Below are 18,915 nucleotides of genomic sequence, written 5' to 3' on the forward strand. Positions count from 1 at the left end.
GGGAGATCGGAATCCTGAGTGTCTTCCCCAGCCTGCTAAGCTCAACAGTGCCCCCTACTCTTCCACTGGATACCACTGATTATTCTCTGGGGAAACAGCAATTGGAAATTAAAATGACTTTTAACCTAGCTTCTAGCCTATACCCAGCCAAACTATCAAGTCAACATGAGGCTCGAATTAAGACATTTTCAGACATGCAACGACTCAGAAAACATACTGTCCTGAGGAAGTGCCTCTCAAACTCTCCTCAGCACAGGAACCACCTGAGGATCTTAGTAAACTGCAGATTCTGATTCAGAGGGCCTGAGAGTCCACATTCCTAATAAATCCTGGTGATACTAGTGCAGCTGGTCCCTGGACCGTACTTTGAGCAGCAAGATAGCATACACAGTAGCAGTTTTCAACGTATGTCCAAGGGACCTCTGGGGGACCCTGAGATTTTGGGGGAGGATCAGTAAGGTCTTTGCTTTTCCAACTGCATAACTTTGCTGAGACTAGATTTTCTTCATACATTTCTACTAAAACAATACATCGTGACAGGTGTGAGCATCCAGCTGTCTTCTATTAAACTAGACATTAAAGAAATTTGCAAAAATGTAAAACAAGCCAGAACCGGTTTGGCTCAGTGGATAGAGCATCGGCCTGCGGACTCAAGGGTCCCAGGTTCGATTCCAGTCAAGGGCATGTGCCTTGGTTGCGGGCACATCCCCAGTGGGGGGCGTGCAGGAGGCAGCTGATCAATGTTTCTCTCTCATTGATGTTTCTGGCTCTCTATCTCTCTCCCTTCCTCTCTGTAAAAAATCAACAAAATATTTTTTTTTAAAAAAAGTAAAACAATACCTCTTTTCTCAGTAATGTTATATATATATATATATATATATATATATATATATATATATATGATAAGGAATAACACTTGTGTCAACATGTAACGTGTTTTATTATTGTTATTTTGACATGAATTAATGAACATTTTAAAGAGCCCTTGAATTTCTAACATGGAAAGTCTCAATAGATAGAACCACTTTGTATATCAACAAACGTTTTTGGGGCTCCTCGATCAAAGGCTCCTGAGACCAACATGTTTAAGAAAAGCTGCACTAGGGAATATGCTCAGGAGAAGACAAAGGTTCTTAGACTCCAAGGCTGGAAAGATGAGAGTGAAGCCAGGAGAGCAACTGTACTAGTCTTCTCTGCTGATGTAGGAAACTACTACATACTTAGTGGCTTAAAAACACACAAATTTATTATCTCACAGTTTTTGCAGAAGTCCAGGCTCAGCATGGCTTAGCTGGTTCTCAGCTTAAAGTCTCACAAGGCCAAAAATCAAGATGTCACTGGATGCAGTCTTTTCTGGAGGTCCTGGGGATGGCTCCACTTCCAAGCTCGCTGAGGTTGTTGGCAGAAAGCAGTTCCATGTGGTTGTATGACTGAGGTCCCTCATTCCTTGGGTCAGTCTCAGCTTTGAGTAGTCACCCCCATTGCTTGCTTCATGGCTGCCTTCCTTTATCTTCAAAGCCCATAACAGTAAGTCAAGTTCTTTTCACAGTCCACATCACTCTGACCTCCCTTTCTGTCTTGTCTTTCCTTCCACATCTCTCTGACCAACCTCTCTGCCTTCCCCTTCTATTTCTAAGGGCTCATACGGCTATACTGGGCCCACCAGGATAATCTCCCCATTTTGTAATCAGCTGATTAGTGACCTTAATAACATCTGCAAAGTCCCCCAGAGTAGCACCTTGACTGGTGTTTGACTTAACAACAACCAGTGGATGGGAATCTTGGGGAACATCTTTACTATTTTGCCTACCACAACAGCAAAGGGGAATTTTCAGATGACAGCTGGTGTTTGGCCTAGGCCCCAAGCTGTCCAGGTTAGAATAGGCCGACTGAGGAATATGAAAGAAATAGAAGGAACTGATACTTTGGAGCATATCAAAAATCTTATTGAGAGGAATGATACATAGATGTTAGAGTGCTTGGATAAGTTTAGCAAGAAGCTCAGAGATAGCTAAGCAAATGAAAAAGCAATGTGCTCATTATTCCAGAACGAAATAAGAAATTGAAAAAGAAAGGAGACTCAATTATCATGAACTTCTTGGTTTGGCAGTGCACAATCTTTGCTCATAATGTAAACAATATTGATTTAACAGCAAAAATTTGTGACTATGGTCTGGCCGGTATGGCTCTGTGGTTGAGCACTGACCTATGAATGAGGAGGTCAAGGCACATGCCTGGGTGGCAGTCTCGATCCCCAGTTGGGGGGCATGCAGGAGGCAGCCGATCAATGATTCTCTCCCACTTCCTTCCTCTCTGTCATCAATATATATATATACATATATATATATATATATATATATATATATATATATATATATTTTAAAGGTTGGAAGTCTAACAGCAAACTGGTAACTACTTATGGAGATGGGGGGCTTAAGGTGGAGCTTAAGGGTGGAGCTGGACTAAAGGAACTTTTTAACCTATCTCATGTGTTTAAATTTTTATACAAATCATAGATTCATATACTACTTTTTTAAACTATAAATATTTTGATGCAATTTTTTCCCAAAAAATCTTTTATTTTTCTTACACCAGAAGCCGAGTGGGGGCCAGTGTGAAGCAGACAGACCCCATCTCCACCCTGATGGAGGTGGCAGTCTGATGGGAGACAGGGAACCCAGCACTGACTCACAGTGCGGACAGCCCTGTGCTAGAAGAGATGGGTCATGTGGGAGCCCAGGGCAAGGGCACCTTCCCTCACCTGGAGGATGGCCAGGAAAATGAGTGGAACTCAGGAGGCAAACTGGGGAGAGGAGGATGGGGCGGGGGTGGGGGGGAGTACAGCAGGCAGAGGAAACAGCATCTGCCAAGCCCCAGAGACCATGGCTCCCTCAGGAAATTCCGAGTAGCTAGAGCTCTGGGAGAGGAGGGAGAGGAAACAGGAATAGAGAGGGGACAAGGTACCATCACAAAGACTTGTAAAGTCTTATTAAGCAGGTTGGACTTGACCGTGAGGGCCAATAGGTAGTCACAGAGGACTGTGAGCAAAAAGGGCTGATTGGACTTGACCTTTAGCAAGCTCAGTATTCAGCATTTTCTCTGCCAGATTACATCAGCTGTGAAGCAAGGTATTCTTACTCTCATTTCACAGCTGCAAGAGTTCCTTTTATTTTTGAGAACACTGGGCAGTGTTTTCCTAGCATCAACGGAAGGAGGACCATGCATCCATCTGTCCCAGCTCGTGACTCCTGGCTTTCACTGTCACCTTTAGTAGACACTTTTCCCCGGGACCGACTGTCATCATTCCTAAGCCACTAACTATTAAAAAAAATAATAACAAAAAAGAAATTTTAAAAAGAAAGAAAAACAAAAAACAAAATAAATAACATGAGAATCAAACCCCGGGAAAAACCCAGCCCTTGCCAGAAACTTCGTATAGAGGAATACCCTTGTGAAGTCCTGCTCAGGCAGGTCTGTTCCCTACTCCAGGCGCTGCAGGGCCCCCGGGGCTACATTCATGAACATCATCAGAGCCTCAAATCACCCATGTTAGCACAGATACAGATTTGCTGGCAACTGCTGGCATATTCCTTCCCCTCTTCCCAACCCTCAATGTCATCCCAGCTTAGGGTTTCCTCTTGGCTTGTGCCCAAGTGGCGGCTTTTAGGCCACTGTCTCTCCCTCAGGCTCTGAGCTTGAGGGTTTTCAGTGACAATGAGCTCTCTTGGGAATTTTCTCTCCCGGGTTTGTTATGTCTGACATTATTCTCTGTTAGGACACACATTCTGGCATACAGACTTTTGCACTTTTACAAAGTGCTTAGTGAAATCACTGATTTCTGTCACTTGCAATTTAGGAATGATGAATGGGAGAAAAACCAAGGTAGCTTTTTGCTTTTAGCAGGCACCATATAGTAACAGTGGCAAGAGGAGGAATCCAGAAATTATCCCCAAGATTTTCATCTAGCGTTTACTTGGGGGAGTATTTCACTATTTTGAAGCACTGAGAGCTCGAAGCTTCTTTTAGCGGGCAAGGCAAATAAGAAATGTTTTTAAATACAGTTTCATAGTTGTGTACTGTGAAATGATGTATTTCTTTAAAATGCACTGAGAATCTCTAGTGAATTATCTTTACCAGTGTCACTTAAAAAGACAGAGGTGATCTTTGCTTCGTGACCCTGGAGTGACGCCCTGCAATGAGGACAGATGCTCTCACAGGTACTCTGCGGCACCCTGGTCAGTCTCCATCTTCTCTAATAAGGTAAGACGTGCTCATTATCAGCCTGTCAAGAAAACACCGTGAATTGATGGGCATAGATAGCTTTTTAAAATCATGTCTTTCTCACCCTAACCGGTTTGGCTCAGTGGATAGAGTCGCGGACTGGAGGGTCCCGGTTCGATTCCGGTCAAGGGCATGTACCTTGGTTGCAGGCACATTCCCTGTAGGAGGTGTGCAGGAGGCAGCTGATCGATGTTTCTAACTCTCTATCACTCTCCCTTCCTCTCTGTAAAAAATCAATAAAATATATTTTTTTAAAAAAAAATCATGTCTTTCTCTGTTTGCTGTACTAGATTCTAGTAAGGAATGGGGAGCAAAAGGGACATATTGTCTGTCTTGGGTAAAAGCCCTCCAGCATCTCCAAAAGGTCTTTCTTAATAATCTCAGTCAGTATGTCTCAGGCTAAGAAACCTGGGATTGTAAGCAGGTCAAAATGAACCTTTTTCTCAAAAGCAAACTCTCATTAACCAACTTCTAGGTCTGATATACAGACACGTCTCCACCTCCACTTATGGCGTTCCCTTACGTGTGTTTGAAAAGAGCCTTGATTTCTTAGAGCTTTTGTTACCACAGGCGAGCCGCATTCAGAATAGGAAGGGCTGCAAGGCTCAGTGAGCATTACTGCAGGCTGACAATGGAACTGACAAAAGCTAGAGGAACCAGACCCACTGTGACTGAACAACTCAACACTATGTGCCCAGCATGACATTGAGGACTTTACTAGTGTTACTGTGACCTTCACAATGACTTTATGGAGTAGTGACCATTATCACCAAGGCTTAGAAATGTTAGTGTGCACAATCCCAGAGTGAAGAATTGCGAAGATGAGATGTTGTGGCTGAGACTTCTAGGTGTCCATCAAAATGTACCTACCATTTGACCATAATAAGGGGGTACACAATCCCCTAGCCAGAAACAGTATGTCCTCGCTGACCTTGCAACTAGAACTGGCAAGTAGGCTAAGTAGGAATCAATGGGATTTGGACTGAAGTAATGTGTGCAACTTGAGTCCTCTCCAACTTCAAAGGCAAGACCCTGGTCCTACTCACACTTTCTTTCTCCTTCCTGTGAACTGGAACTGAACTTGGAGATCATTCAGCTTGTGTCTAAGTTGTTCTGTCAAATACAGTAACCACTAGGCATCTGTGGCTATTTAAATTTAAGTATAATTTAAAAGTTAGTGCCTCAGTCACAATAGCCACATTTCAACTTCTTAATAGCCACACGTGGCCAGCAGCTACCACATTGTAGAGCACAGATGTAGAGCATTTCCATCATCATAGGAAGTTCTATTGGACAGTACATACAGGAATGTCAAAGCCACCCCGTGGAGCACAGCAACCCTGCTAGTCTAGTCCAGTGGTTGGCAAACTGCGGCTCACGAGCCACATGCGACTCTTTGGCCCCTTGAGTGTGGCTCCTCCACAAAATACCGACTTCTGTGCATGGGCCACGAAGTTTCAATTGCACTGTACATGCACGCCTGCACGTGGTATTTTGTGGAAGAGCCACACTCAAGTGGCCAAAGAGCCGCATGTGACTCGCGAGCCGCACTTTGCCGACCACTGGTCTAGTCCATGAATTGTTACATGGAGGAGAAATAAATTTCTACTTTATTTAAGCCAGTATGTTTTGTGGCATATTTGTTATAGCAAATTAGCCTTTACCCTAATACAGAAAACCAGGAATATCATTGGCAGGCAATTCAGCACAATAGCCAGTGAGTGGTGGTGCTGTCTTCCTCATTCCCCTAATGGTTTCCACAGCCTAGAGATTGGGCTTTTGTGTTTTGAGTATTGTACACCTGGCCCGTGATGCCCTACACCTTTGGCCTGTGCAGATCACCTTCTCCTGACTTCACATCTCCTTCCTCCCTCATCTGACGCAGTGAATATTTATGGAATTTTATAAATATGGGTATAATGCAGCTAGCAGATGCTCCCAAATATAAACAAAATGCCTCCGTCCGCCCACCCCCCCATATCATTTCCTATTGTAAATTTTCTTGTATGTATTTTCTGGCTATTCACTATTTTTCAAGAACATAGCCCTTGCTTGGCAAGAAAGTAATCTATAATATGGTGTGGAGATGGGCTACAGTGTTTGGACACTGTAGTTTGGACACAGTGTTTGGACAGGTTCAAGCCTCGGACTGAGAGGGCACAGTCCTCTCACGACCACGTGCAAGTCCCAGCTTGGAGGGCAGAGCCCTCCCAGCACAATTATAGCCAGAGGCTATAGGTTTAAGCTTGAACCTATGGTCGGAACACGTGGGCCCACGTGCCTGAGTGATGTGGGCTTGACAGAGTTCAGGTGCATGTAATTGGGAAGATTCAAAACTCACGAGAACTTTGTAACCATGCCCTTACTTTGCCTCGTGGAATATGGCTATAAAATAAAGACTCGGCTTACAGGCTGTGGCACTCTCTCGATCAGAGAGGGCAGCGTCCCACCCAGACCCAGCTTTCTTCTCGTCTATCTTTTCTAAATCCTTCACCGCCCCCACTCAGGTTCACCCTTGGCCATGCTGTCATGGCACAATATGGAATAACTCTCACAGGGACTGAAATACTTCCAGTGCATATGGCCACCACATTCTCATCTCCCTTTAATGATGTAACGTGGACCAACAACCCAGAGCTGGAAATGACCCCATTCATTCACAAAGAGAAATCTGTCACAGTGAATGGAAATAGTCCAACTCCCCATGATCAGCCCTTCTCCCCATGATCAGCTACATGGGAAGCCAGGTGAGCATCAAACCACTGCCTAGGAAAGGTGGGCTCAGAACAAAGGGAGTTAGGATTCCAGTGTTTGAAGGCACTGACATGTCTGGCCAATGGAACCAAAGTAGTCAGAGGCACTGGCTAAGGCTCAGGCTACCTACCTAGTGGGCAATGGTGTTTCTGGGACCCTTTCCTCACTTCCAGGATTGACCAGTGCCCCATGCTGACTGACATTCTTCTAGATAGATTTTATCAAATCTAATTGTACTTGACTTTAAGGTTCCACTTTCAGGGGACAATCTTCCTACCTCTTATTTCCAAATTCTTGGGGAGAGCCCACCACAGCTTATATAATGGAGTATATTATTAAGAGCAAAGGGCTTTAAGCATGGTATTCTGAGCAGAGCCTTATACTGGTTTCCTTTGCACTGCACGAAGTCTTCCAAGCAGAGACAACACACTGAGGTTCAGACACCCTGCGTGAAAAAGAAGAAAACACTCTGTATTGCGCTCAATACAATGGTTGGAGAGTGCCTGGGAGTTTGTTATTTCTTAGAAAACTCAAGAGGAAAGTTTGTTATTTCTTAGAAAACTCAAGAGGCAATTCCTGAAATTGTCACAGCCTTCCCTGATTTGTCAGAAGAGAGCACTTCTACCAAGTGGTGCTCTAAGGGTGACTACTTCGCCAAGGGCTTGGGGAGCCAGCCTCTCTCTGCAGGACTGAGCGCAGTTAAGACTTACTTATAGGACACTGAATAGTTCAGTGGCTGTAGGGTCTGGGCACTGACTTTGCAACTTTGTTGTAAATGTAGTATTATTCTAAAATAAAGTTTATTTATAAAACGCTTCAGGACTGAGTATCTGCATTTTTCTAGGGAGATCTATGAACTTTGCATCATTGATCCATGATCCAAAAATATGTAAGACCCACTGTCAAAGGCTTCCTGCGCTTTCCTTAACCACTGCTTCCTACATAGTCTGCCTCCTTCCTGCTGTCACCCACACCTTCCCCTGAAAAAAACAAAACAAAATTTAGCCAGAGACTAGGGGAGGAGAGAGTGGGAAATTACTGTTTAATGGGTACAGAGTTTCAGTTTAGGAAGATGGAAAATGTCCTGGAGACAGATAATGGTGTACAAAACTGTGAATATGCTTATGCCACAAAACTGTACATTTAAAAATGGCTTAAGTGGTAAATTTTGTTATGTATACTTCACAATTAAAAAATAAAAATAAAGGAACTGCTACTGATATATGGTATCACATAGATAAATCTTGAAAATATTATCTACATGAAAGAAGCCAGGCACAAAATACCACATATTATGATTCCACTCAGATGAAAATGTTCTAAAATGGTGGTGACAGTTGTACATATCTGTAAATATACTAAAAACTATTGAAATACATACTTTAAATGGTATGTAAATTATATCTTAACAACGCTGTTAAAAATTTGAATTCATTTTAAATCTAGCATCACATTTATTTGAACTTATGAAGACCTTAAGTGGTACCCAGCAAATTCTGGAACCAGATTCTGGTGACATGCTGGAAAAGAACAAATAAATGAAAAGACTGAGATTTAGAACAGTTGGCAGGGACGATCAAGAAGGTCTGTGACTGGGCATGGCAGCTCTCCCGTCACGGTGGGAGAACAAAGGCAAGAATATGAAACACACTAGCTTCAAGTTGATCAGAGACCTTTATTCTGGTCCCTGTCATTCATTAAGCAACCAACACAAATCATTTTGTCTCTGCCTCAAGCAGCAGCAGTTGATCCAGACAGAAATGGAAGACAGCCATGGAAGACCTTGTAGAGAAAAACAAGCAGGTTATTCTGGCTTAGGTAAAGTTAGAACAGGAAACTATAGAGTGCCACTTTCCAAGGACTCTGTTCTTCAAAGCTGAGGCCTGCAGAGGGCTCGCTGAAGGATGCAGGTGAAGGCTCACAAAGTGTCCAGCTCAGTAATCAGTCCAAAGTACCTAAAAAGACAAAGAGCAATGTATCAAGCAAGGTGCCTCAAGAGCTGGGTGCGTATAACAAACCGGGCAAGGTTAAAGTGGGAGCTGCTTTGGTGCTGGCAATTCTCTAAAACCAAATACTTGTTTAGAAGAATAGCCATCCAAAAGACCCCCGGGGGAAAACAGTCAGTAGAGAGGGTGGGCAGTTGGGAATTAAGCATACTTGTCTAAAGCGTTAGATTAGAGTTGGGAAAGGCCTAAGAAGTTATTATATTAGTTAAGCGAGCACTTATGGAGGCCATACAAGGGGAGATACAAAATACATGAGATAAAATAAAGAGTTTATAATTTTTTGAGAAAGTTCTAGTTCAAGATGGGATACTGAGCCCACAAGTTCCTATGTTCTATGCTCTCCTACCTAAGATTCCATTCAAAAGGAAAAAAAGCTTAAAAAAGACATAAATCACCTGGCCAGCATGGCTCAGTGGTTGAGCATCGACCTATGAACCAGGAGGTCATGGTTTGATTCCTGGTCAGGGCACATGCCTGGGTTTTGAGCTCAATCCCTAATAGGGAGCGTGCAGGAGGTAGCCAATCCATGATTCTCTGTTATCACTGATGTTTCTATCTCTCCCTCCCTCTCCCTTCCTCTCTGAAATCAAGCAAAATATATTTATTAAAAAAAAAGACATGAATCTACAACAAAGAATTGGGGGATCTATCAACAGTTAAGAGAGTTCAACAAAAAGTTGAGTATCAGAAATCTGACTTAAGTATATTTATCAATAATGTAGAGGGAAAAGCAAGACTGCAAACCTAACTTGGCAGGAAAGTATCAGAGCTTTTAAAGGACCAAAGGAATTATCTGGAAAACTAGCCAGCTCCCCACAGTAAAGCTCTCTGCATTCTGGCCTTTGGGGGATACCACCATAACATCTAAAGAAAATTGCCAGGCAAAAGACACACACACACACACACCTTCCAACAGCCTTCTTATTCCCTCATTTTAAGACAGAATGAAAACCACCAGGCCTGTGAAGAAATCCTACACAGTGAGAGACGAAAATTTATTTTTTTTAAAAAAGTGAGAATGCAAATTCCTGCTAAGACCAACTGACAAAGCTGATTAAAATATATATATTTTTTTAAATCTAGGCTTTGAAAAAGCTCCAAGAAAAGGAAAATCCAATATGCTGAAAGGCAACAACACAAAGTAAACCCAGCCTTCAAAGCTGCTTTCACCCTGAAGGCATTTTCCAATCCAAAAAACAGAGCTGAAAAACTGCTATGATTTTGGCAGGCTCAGTGAACCAAGATTCAAATCCCAGACTCAAGAGGGACGGTCTGATAACCTGACCACCCCCACCACCCCCCCATACACACACCACCACACACACACACACACACATTGTTTAACACTGGAGTCCCAAATGGTTAAACTCTCAAGTAAGGCAAAACCAGAACTAAATCAGCCCCCTCACAGGCCTGCAGTCACGGTTCATATCACCACAGTGATCTGAGCAGCCTCAAATCTTGAATTTGGATTAAGGAGATTCTGCACTGATAAATGCCCCTAGGTGCCTTGCACATGAAAATCTTTGGAGAAAGATTTCATTATATAGGCCTCAAATTATCCAACAAATAATACTTCAAATCCAATGAACCATGTACTGATATAACTAGGCATATAGAGAAAAATGACCATGAGACAGTACCAACAGAAACAGTAGACAAAAAAAAATGCTTCAAAAGGCTTGGGTATTAGATGGACACAGACTATAAACAATTGTGCTTATGTTTAAAGAAATAAAATGCAAGCTTCAAAATACCTACAGAAAATACAAACAACAAAAAGTGACAAAATACATTTAAAAAAATAACCAAATAGAATGTGCAGAACTGAAACATATAAAAACTAAAACTAACAAAAAAAAAAAAAGTTAAAGGAGATAAGGTCACTGAAGAGAAAGCAAACTGCAAGGTCAGAAACATTACACAGAATACATCATGGAGTGGCAAAATTACGGTTGAGTTTTAATATCTGTTTAACGGGAATTCCAAAGAAAAAGGAGATAGAGAAAACAAACCAGAGACAATATTTCAACAGTTATTAGCTAAGAATTCTCTAGGACAGATCCACAGATTTAACAACTCTTAGCATACCACATTAGAAATCTACACCTAGATACATCAAAGTGAAACTACAGAAATATCAAAGATAAAGAGGAGAGCTCAAAAGCATACAGAAAAAAGAATAACAAGTAATTCTTCAATGGAAACCAAAAAAAGTAGAATGATAGCTTCAATGTGCTAAAAGAAAAAAGAAAAACGCAGCTACCAGAAGACCCAAACTAAAGGAAATTCTAAAGGATTTACTTCAGAAAGAAAAAAAAATGATCACAAATGGAAGATCAGAAATACAGAACGGAAAGAAGAGCAAAGATAGTAGTAAGTATACCGATAAATTTATATATCATTGACTGAATCATTGCAATACAACAATGATAATGCCTTATGTGAACCAACAAAGACAAAACAAAAATCCATAACAATAACATGTGTGGCAGAGAGGGACTTATAAATGGAGTTAATGGATTCTAAGATCCCATATTGCTGAGACTGAGGGGAAAGGTACTAATCACTGAAGGCTTTCCCTTTGACATCAAGATGCTTGGTCCTTGTGGCTCAGTTAGTTGAATGTTGTCCCACGCACCAAAAGGTCACCAGTTCAATTCCCAGTCAGGGCACATGTCCGGTTTGTGGGCTCAATCCCCAGTAAGGGGTGTATAAGAGGCAGCCGACGGATGTTTCTCGCATCAATGTTTCTCTCCCTCTCCCTTCCACTCTCTTTAAAATCAATAAAAGCATATTTTGAAAAAAAATGCTGTCACTATTACTCAACACTAATGGAGATACAAGCCAGTGCAATATGGCAAAGAAAAATTTTTAAAGACATTTATTTTTAAAAATTTCTCAAAATTATCATTATTGGAAGATATTACTGTGTGATTAAGGAAAGTCAAAAGAATGAACATATAAATCATTAGAATTAGTAAGAGTTGAGCAAGAGACTAGGTGCAAAATTAACATATGTAATCATTTATATTTCTATATACTAGCCATGTTTTTTAAATGACATTTTTAGGAAGATACCACTAACAATAGCATTAAAAATATAAAGTACTTAGGGAAAAACATCTAACAGTATATGTCAAGATTTCTTCAGGTAAAATAAAAAAAAATTAATTTTAAAAAATTAAAGATCTAAATAAATGAAAAAATATACCAGGTTCATGGACTGGAAGATTCACTATTGTAAAGATATCATTTCTCACCCAAAGTAATCTATAATTCAATGCCATCCATATCAATATCCCTTTTTGTGAAATTTGACAAGCAGATTCTAAAATGTACATCAAAATGCAAAGAATAAAAATCAAAGAACAAGGTGGGAAGATTTGCTCTCTTGGATAAAGCTCCTATAATTGAGACAGTGTGGTACTGACATGGAAACAGACACACAGATCAGTAAGAGAGAATAAAAAGCCCAGAAACAGCCTTGATTTATAACAAAGATAGAACTATGAGAAAATGATATGGACAAGTAGATAGCCAAACAAGAAGGGAGAAAAACAAAAAGAAAAAAACTGGATACCTACCTCAAACCAATAGATAAAAAGGCTATTCTATTTTTATGAAAGACTAGAGGCCCGGTGCATGAGATTTGTGCACTGGAGGCACGGAGGGGGGTGGCAGGGGGGCTGGGGGGATGGAGCCCTCCCTCAGTCCAGCCTGTGCCCTCTCACAGTCTGGGACCCCTTGGGGGATGTCCGCCTGCTGGGGATTGGGCCTAAGCCGGCAGTCAGACATCCCTCTTGCAGTCCGGGGCTCTCGCAGTCCGGGACCTCTCACTCCTTACTGCCACTGCCACTGTGCTCACCAGCCATGAGCCAGGCTTCTGGCTGAGCAGTGCTCCCCCCTGTGGGAGTGCACTGACCACCAGGGGGCAGCTCCTGTGTTGAGCTCCTATCTTTTAATAAAAAAGAAAAAATATACAAAAGAAAAATAGAACAACCTCCCCACAAAAAATGAACATGGATATGGAAAGATGCTTAACGTCACTAGTAATGAGGGCAAATTAAAATCACAATGCCATTTCATTACATTCCTACCAGACTGACAAAAATTAAAAACTCTGATAATACCCGGTGCTGGCAAGAATAAAGAGCAATGAGAGTTATCATATACTACTGGCACTAATGTGAATGAGGTAATACACAAAGTTCAGCAATACCTACAAAAGGGAGATACACATATCCTATGTCCCAGGAATTTTATACATACACATACCCAGAGAAACACATATAAGAATATTCATAACTGTTCATAATAGCACACACCAAAAACAGATTATCCAAATATCGACATTAAAATGGTTCCATTGTGGTATTGTCACAATGTATTGTATGCATACCATACAACAAAGAAAATGAAAAAACTAGATATATGTGTAACCAAAAAGATGAATCTCATAAATGAATTAACCTAAAGAAAACAGCTATGAAACGGATGCTGACAAATGAATACATACAGTTTATTTCTATTTGTACAAAGTTGAAAAAAATACAAAATTCAATCCTCATATTTACAGATGCATGCTTATATGGTAAAATTATAAAAAAAAATCAAGGAAGTAATTACCAAAAAGTCAGGAAACAGTTATGTCAGGACAGGGCACAGGAAAGAATATGATGAGGAAGAAATATATATGGAGCTTCTAGGGGCTGACAATAGTCTATCTCTTTGCCTAGTTGGTGGTTACAATGTTGTTTATTTTATTATTTATTGTCTTTACATTTGTTCACATTGTATTTCATAAGGAAAAACTTATAAGAATATACATATTTACACTTATTTGCATAAAGTATCCAGAAGATTACAGAGCCTGATAACAGTTACCTGCAGGGAAGGGACCTATATGAAGTATTAAGGAACAGAAAGAATATACATGAAGACTATTCACAGTACTACTTTCAACTTCTACACTTAACCTACATATAAAGCATGAAAGATTTAATTCTAATAATATGTCATCAGCCTCAACAATGTCAAAGAATAAGTGTAGATGACCCAAAGCAAGAGCTAGAAGAGGGCTAAAAGCAGGAAAGGAAAAGACAGGTGCAGTAACAATCATACTTTACAAAGTGTAAAGACAAGAAATATGTTGAAAGTTGGGTACAGCAAAAAAGTAGACATTTTGGTGTGTTATATAAACTGTAAAGGTATCAAAGGAACTAAAAATAATGATACAACTACCAAAAAAAAAGAAAGGAAGGCCCTAGCTGGTTTGGCTCAGTGGATAGAGTGTCAGCTTGCGGACTTAAGGGTCCCGAATTCGATTCCCAGTGGAGGGTGTGCAGGAGATAGCCGATCAATGATTCTCTCTCATCATTGATGTTTCCATCTCTCTCTCCCTCTCCCTTCCTCCCTGAAATCAATAAAAATATAGTTTTTTTAAAAAAGGAGGAAGGGCCGAAACCGGTTTGGCTCAGTGGATGGAGCGTCGGCCTGCGGACTGGGGGGTCCCAGGTTCGATTCCGGTCAAGGGCATGTACCTGGGTTGCGGGCACATCCCCAGTGGGAGATGTGCAGGAGGCAGCTGATCGATGTTTCTCGCTCATCGATGTTTCTAACTATCTCTCTCCCTTCCTCTCTGTGAAAAATCAATAAAATATATTTAAAAAAAAAAAAAAAAGAAAAGGAGGAAGGGATTTATGGGGTAGTATAGGTTAGCCAAATCTTCATTTATCATAGCAGGAATTAATAACATCTGCAGTTGATAAATCAAGGAGGAAGCATATTATTTAGAAATATGAGTAACCACCTGAAAGCTAAAAACAGAAGCAAAAGGGTGAGGGGCGACAGCTGCATTTCACTACAGCTATTAGGTAACTGATTTTGTTGTTAATCCTCACCTGAGGATATTTTTCCATTGATTTTTAGAAAAAGTGGGAGAGAGGAGAGAGGGAGAGACAGAGAGAAATATTGATGTGAGAGAGACACATTGATTGATTGTCTCCTACACACACCCCGACCAGGGCTGGGGAACCTGCAACCGAAGTACATGCCTTTGACCAGAACTGAACCCAGGACACTTTAGTCCGAGGGTCGACGCTCTATCCACTGACCAAAACCAGCTAGGGCACTATTCTGATTTTTAAGCATGGATATATATTGCCTTGATTAAAAAAAGAAAAAGGTAATTTTCTAATTAGAACATACACTTCTAAGGACATAAGAACATTTATTTTAACAGGTACAAAAATAATACAATACTGACTAAATCCACAGAGGCTAAAATGGTCAAAATTCTGATATATTAATGTAATAGAACAGAGGATTCAATTACTGAGATTATTCTATTGGAACATGAAAATGAACACATCTACTACTCAATAAATGGCATTACTAAAAATCCAAGCTAAGGTGCCTCATTAGCGCAGTTGGTAGCACATCTTTCTCATAAAAGTCCAAGCTAAGCACTATGCCATGGAAGAGGGTGGGATGGAAAACTGCATTAAAATCTCTCCACTTCCATTCCTGGCACACTCCAATTAATTTATTATCCACAGGGTACTAGTGTTATATCTTTATTTTATTTCTTTTAATATATTTTATTGATGTTTTACAGAGAGGAAGAGAGAGAGAGAGAGAGTTAGAAACATCGATGAGAGAGAAACATCGATCAGCTGCCTCCTGCACACTCCCCACTGGAGATGTGCCCACAACCAAGGTACATGCCCTTGACTGGAATCGAACCTGGGACCTTTCAGTCTGCAGGCCGACACTCTATCCACTGAACCAAACCAGTTATGGCATAGTGTTATATCTTTAAAATACAAATCTGAAGAGCTAGTAATTAAAAATGAGCAGAAAAAGTAGGGGCCCAGTATTTTTGATTGGAAGACTAATAGGAAGTCAGTCACAAGAAGTTGCCTGCCTTAAGGCAGGTAGCTAACAACTTAGTTTTAAGAATAATGAGTACATGAACAGAGAGCTTAAGAAAATGCTATAAAGAAGATACTTGAAGCTGGTCATGGGAATTTAAAGACATTTAAAAGAACATCTCAAAAGGGCCAAGAGCCTAGATTGATATAAAAATGCAAAAGAAAGGTGTAAATAAAATGAAATAAATACATCAAGAAAAGATTTTGGATGGTAATAAGGCTTGAAGGAGGTAATGAGAATACCTTGGTATAGTGAAGTCAGAAATAGTTCTAAAAGAAGGTAGCTGAAATGAGATATGTCAAATATTTGCTATTTCAATTTACAAGATTTAGTTAGTAAACATGAGTTCACCTAAAATTCCTAAGAACAAACAGATACAGGTGAGTATAGAATCTCTCAAGGCAGCAAAAAAATCACTTAAGAAAAAAAGGAACAAGAAGTTGTTGAAGAAAAAAAAGAACAAGAAGTACTCTTTAAATGTTGGCAATAGTTTCTGGTTTCTAGCATTAAGAGGGGAAAGATTTATACCTAGGGCAAGATCAAAGTGGGAATTAAACTTCAGAATCCACCTAACTCCACTTCGATCTAAATTTCTCTGCCATTTCTTTATGATTAGCAATCCTCAGGTAGAAGTTCTAATTCCCCAAGGGAACTGAAATTTCTAAATCCCACCAGATTTATCAAATTACTAGTTGTTCCTATGTATAGGATGTAGGGAGAAAAAATTATCCCTACACAACCAAAGAAGAACCATGCATCCATTTTATATAAGGTTTTAAACTCAGGTCATTAGCATGGAAAAGACAGCTAGAAATAATTACCCACTGGTAGAGAACTTACCTTCCAGAAAAGCAAATTCATCCACAGCTTCTATCGCATTATCTGAAACACAAGGTAAAGGGACACCTGACTACCTCTGGTCATTTGGACATCAGCCCCCACAAAGAGCATAACCCCCACACTGAAGGAGGCAAGAGACTTTATGCAAACCAGGGTGTTTATAAAATGTGTCCCTTTGCTAACTTGAAATCCATTGCTACTCCACCACCAGATCTTACCTATCAGCTCTCTCTCTACAAGAATAAGAAAGGCCTGGGCAAATATTGTTCAGGGAAGGGAACCTCTTTGCTCTGAGTGTCATCAGAGAAGAGTTTAGCAATATAGCGGGGAAAGTGAAAATACGATTATGTGAAAGCGTGCACCTGTATGATGGCTACCACCTAGAAAGAAAACGCAGAAATCAAATCCCGAGTGTCTAGGGAAAAAGCAGTATCAAGCCTGGCACAACCTGGCAGAACGCGTAAAGAGGTCTAGTCAGCTGTGGCAACAGCTGGACTCCTTTCCTTCTCTGTCCCGACATCACACCAGCCACCCAAAGCACAGAGACTCTAAACGTAGGGCTTTCTGGCACGATGGCAGCCCAACAGAAATCACAGACAGACCCTTTGGCACCTCTCATTTTACAGTGAGGCCTTCCTAACCACTGAGAGGGAAGATCCGCCCCGCCTCCTTGGCAGCAGATGCCACAGGGACACTCTACCCAAATCTCTCCGCTGGAGGGTTTTCCGCTTTCCTTGTTGAGCGCAGCAGTAGGCATCTTTTGCAATAGTCTCCACAAACAGTTCCTGTGAAGCAAACGGGAGAGGTGTACAGTAAGCCCTCACTTAATCTTCTGAGGCTTTAGGCGAAACGCCACATAGCCAAACCAATTTTACCTTAGACGACGTATATAAACAACAACTAAGCTCCTATGGCACCTCGTCCACATGACACGGGAAGGATGCTGAACAGATACGGGGTTATCTGAGCACCTGCTGTATTGGTGGGCACTGGCACAATTTCTGAGAGCTTCTATTGGTGAGTAGGGGGAGGAGTGGGCGGGGGCTCGGATGCTTGGGGAGGTCGTCAGGGAAGCTGAAGGTGGCCCTGGACTCCATGAAGGTCTATCCCCCTTTCCCCTTCCCCTTTAGCCCATGGCACGTCTCTCCTCCCTCCTTTGTCAATCCACCCCACTCATTCACTAGAGACTCCTACAAGGTCTGTGGTAGACACTGGAGATGCAAATTAGAGGCAGGTGTAACAAACTAATGCTACCGTACGCGACCCTTTTACCGTCCCCACTTCCTGCACTCACACCTCACAACGCGGCCCCAGCACCTCCCACTTCCGGCTCTTCAGTACACCCCCTCCGACCCTCCTCCTCCTCCACCTCCTCCATCCCAACGCCGGCCCACGCCGCCGCTAAGCCCCGCCCCTCGCTGTCACTAAGCCCCGCCCCTAGCCACGCCCCCACCCGCGTCCCAGGGCCCCTCGCGCTCCCGCCGCACCGCGGCTCGTGCCAGAATGAAGATGGCTTCCTGTCCCGCGAGCGTCACATCAGGGTCCGCCTTAACCAAGGCCTTCACTCGCGCCAGAGGCAGCCTCGAGAGACGGGCCCCGGGCGCACTCGTCGGAGCTTGCGGCTGCGGGGCCGCTGCCTCCCCACTGGACCCCTCCTCTTCGCGGGGCGTCCCGCTTCCCGCAGCGGCCGCCGCCATCCGGCCCGTAGCGTGCTGCGCGCGGCCCCCGCCTGTGCGCGCGCAGGCAGCGCCAGCCCCTTTCCCGCGCGCGCTGGAGGCCACGCCCCCTGTGGGCGTGGCCCACCCCCTTGTGCAGCCCCGCCCCTCGCTCAGCCCCGCGCTCCTGGGAATCCGGGCGACTCGGAAGTCGGCGCGGTGTGTGGTGGCTTCACGTAGTTCCTGCTGCTTCTCGCTGCCACTGGACTGTAGTGGCCTCCTCGGTTCCGAGTGGCCCTCCGGTGCCGTCCGGCCTAGTTGAGACCAGGCACGGCCCCGTGGTTGGTGACTATTGTGGCTGGAGGTGCTGGTGCCGGGACCAGCGCTCCGAACAGGAGAAACCCAGCCCCGGCCCGCTAGTCTTGGTCAACGCAGACTGACAC

The 18,915-nt window shown here is 42.5% G+C and overlaps 1 protein-coding gene across 1 annotated transcript; it reads right to left on the reverse strand.

The window, feature by feature from the left end:
• Positions 1-8,690: 8,690 nt before the first annotated feature.
• Positions 8,691-18,566, reverse strand: POLE4 (DNA polymerase epsilon 4, accessory subunit). The gene is made up of 4 exons (XM_036334012.1): positions 18,305-18,566; positions 17,518-17,602; positions 16,818-16,859; positions 8,691-8,990 (listed from the first exon to the last, which is right to left on the reverse strand). Exons 1-4 carry the CDS (start codon positions 18,512-18,514, stop codon positions 8,977-8,979), a joined length of 351 nt encoding a protein of 116 aa, XP_036189905.1. The 5' UTR covers positions 18,515-18,566; the 3' UTR covers positions 8,691-8,976.
• Between the last annotated feature and the right edge of the window lie 349 nt (positions 18,567-18,915).

Source organism: Myotis myotis, unplaced genomic scaffold, assembly GCF_014108235.1.
Source record: "Myotis myotis isolate mMyoMyo1 unplaced genomic scaffold, mMyoMyo1.p scaffold_m19_p_14, whole genome shotgun sequence".
Taxonomy (NCBI): domain Eukaryota; kingdom Metazoa; phylum Chordata; class Mammalia; order Chiroptera; family Vespertilionidae; genus Myotis; species Myotis myotis.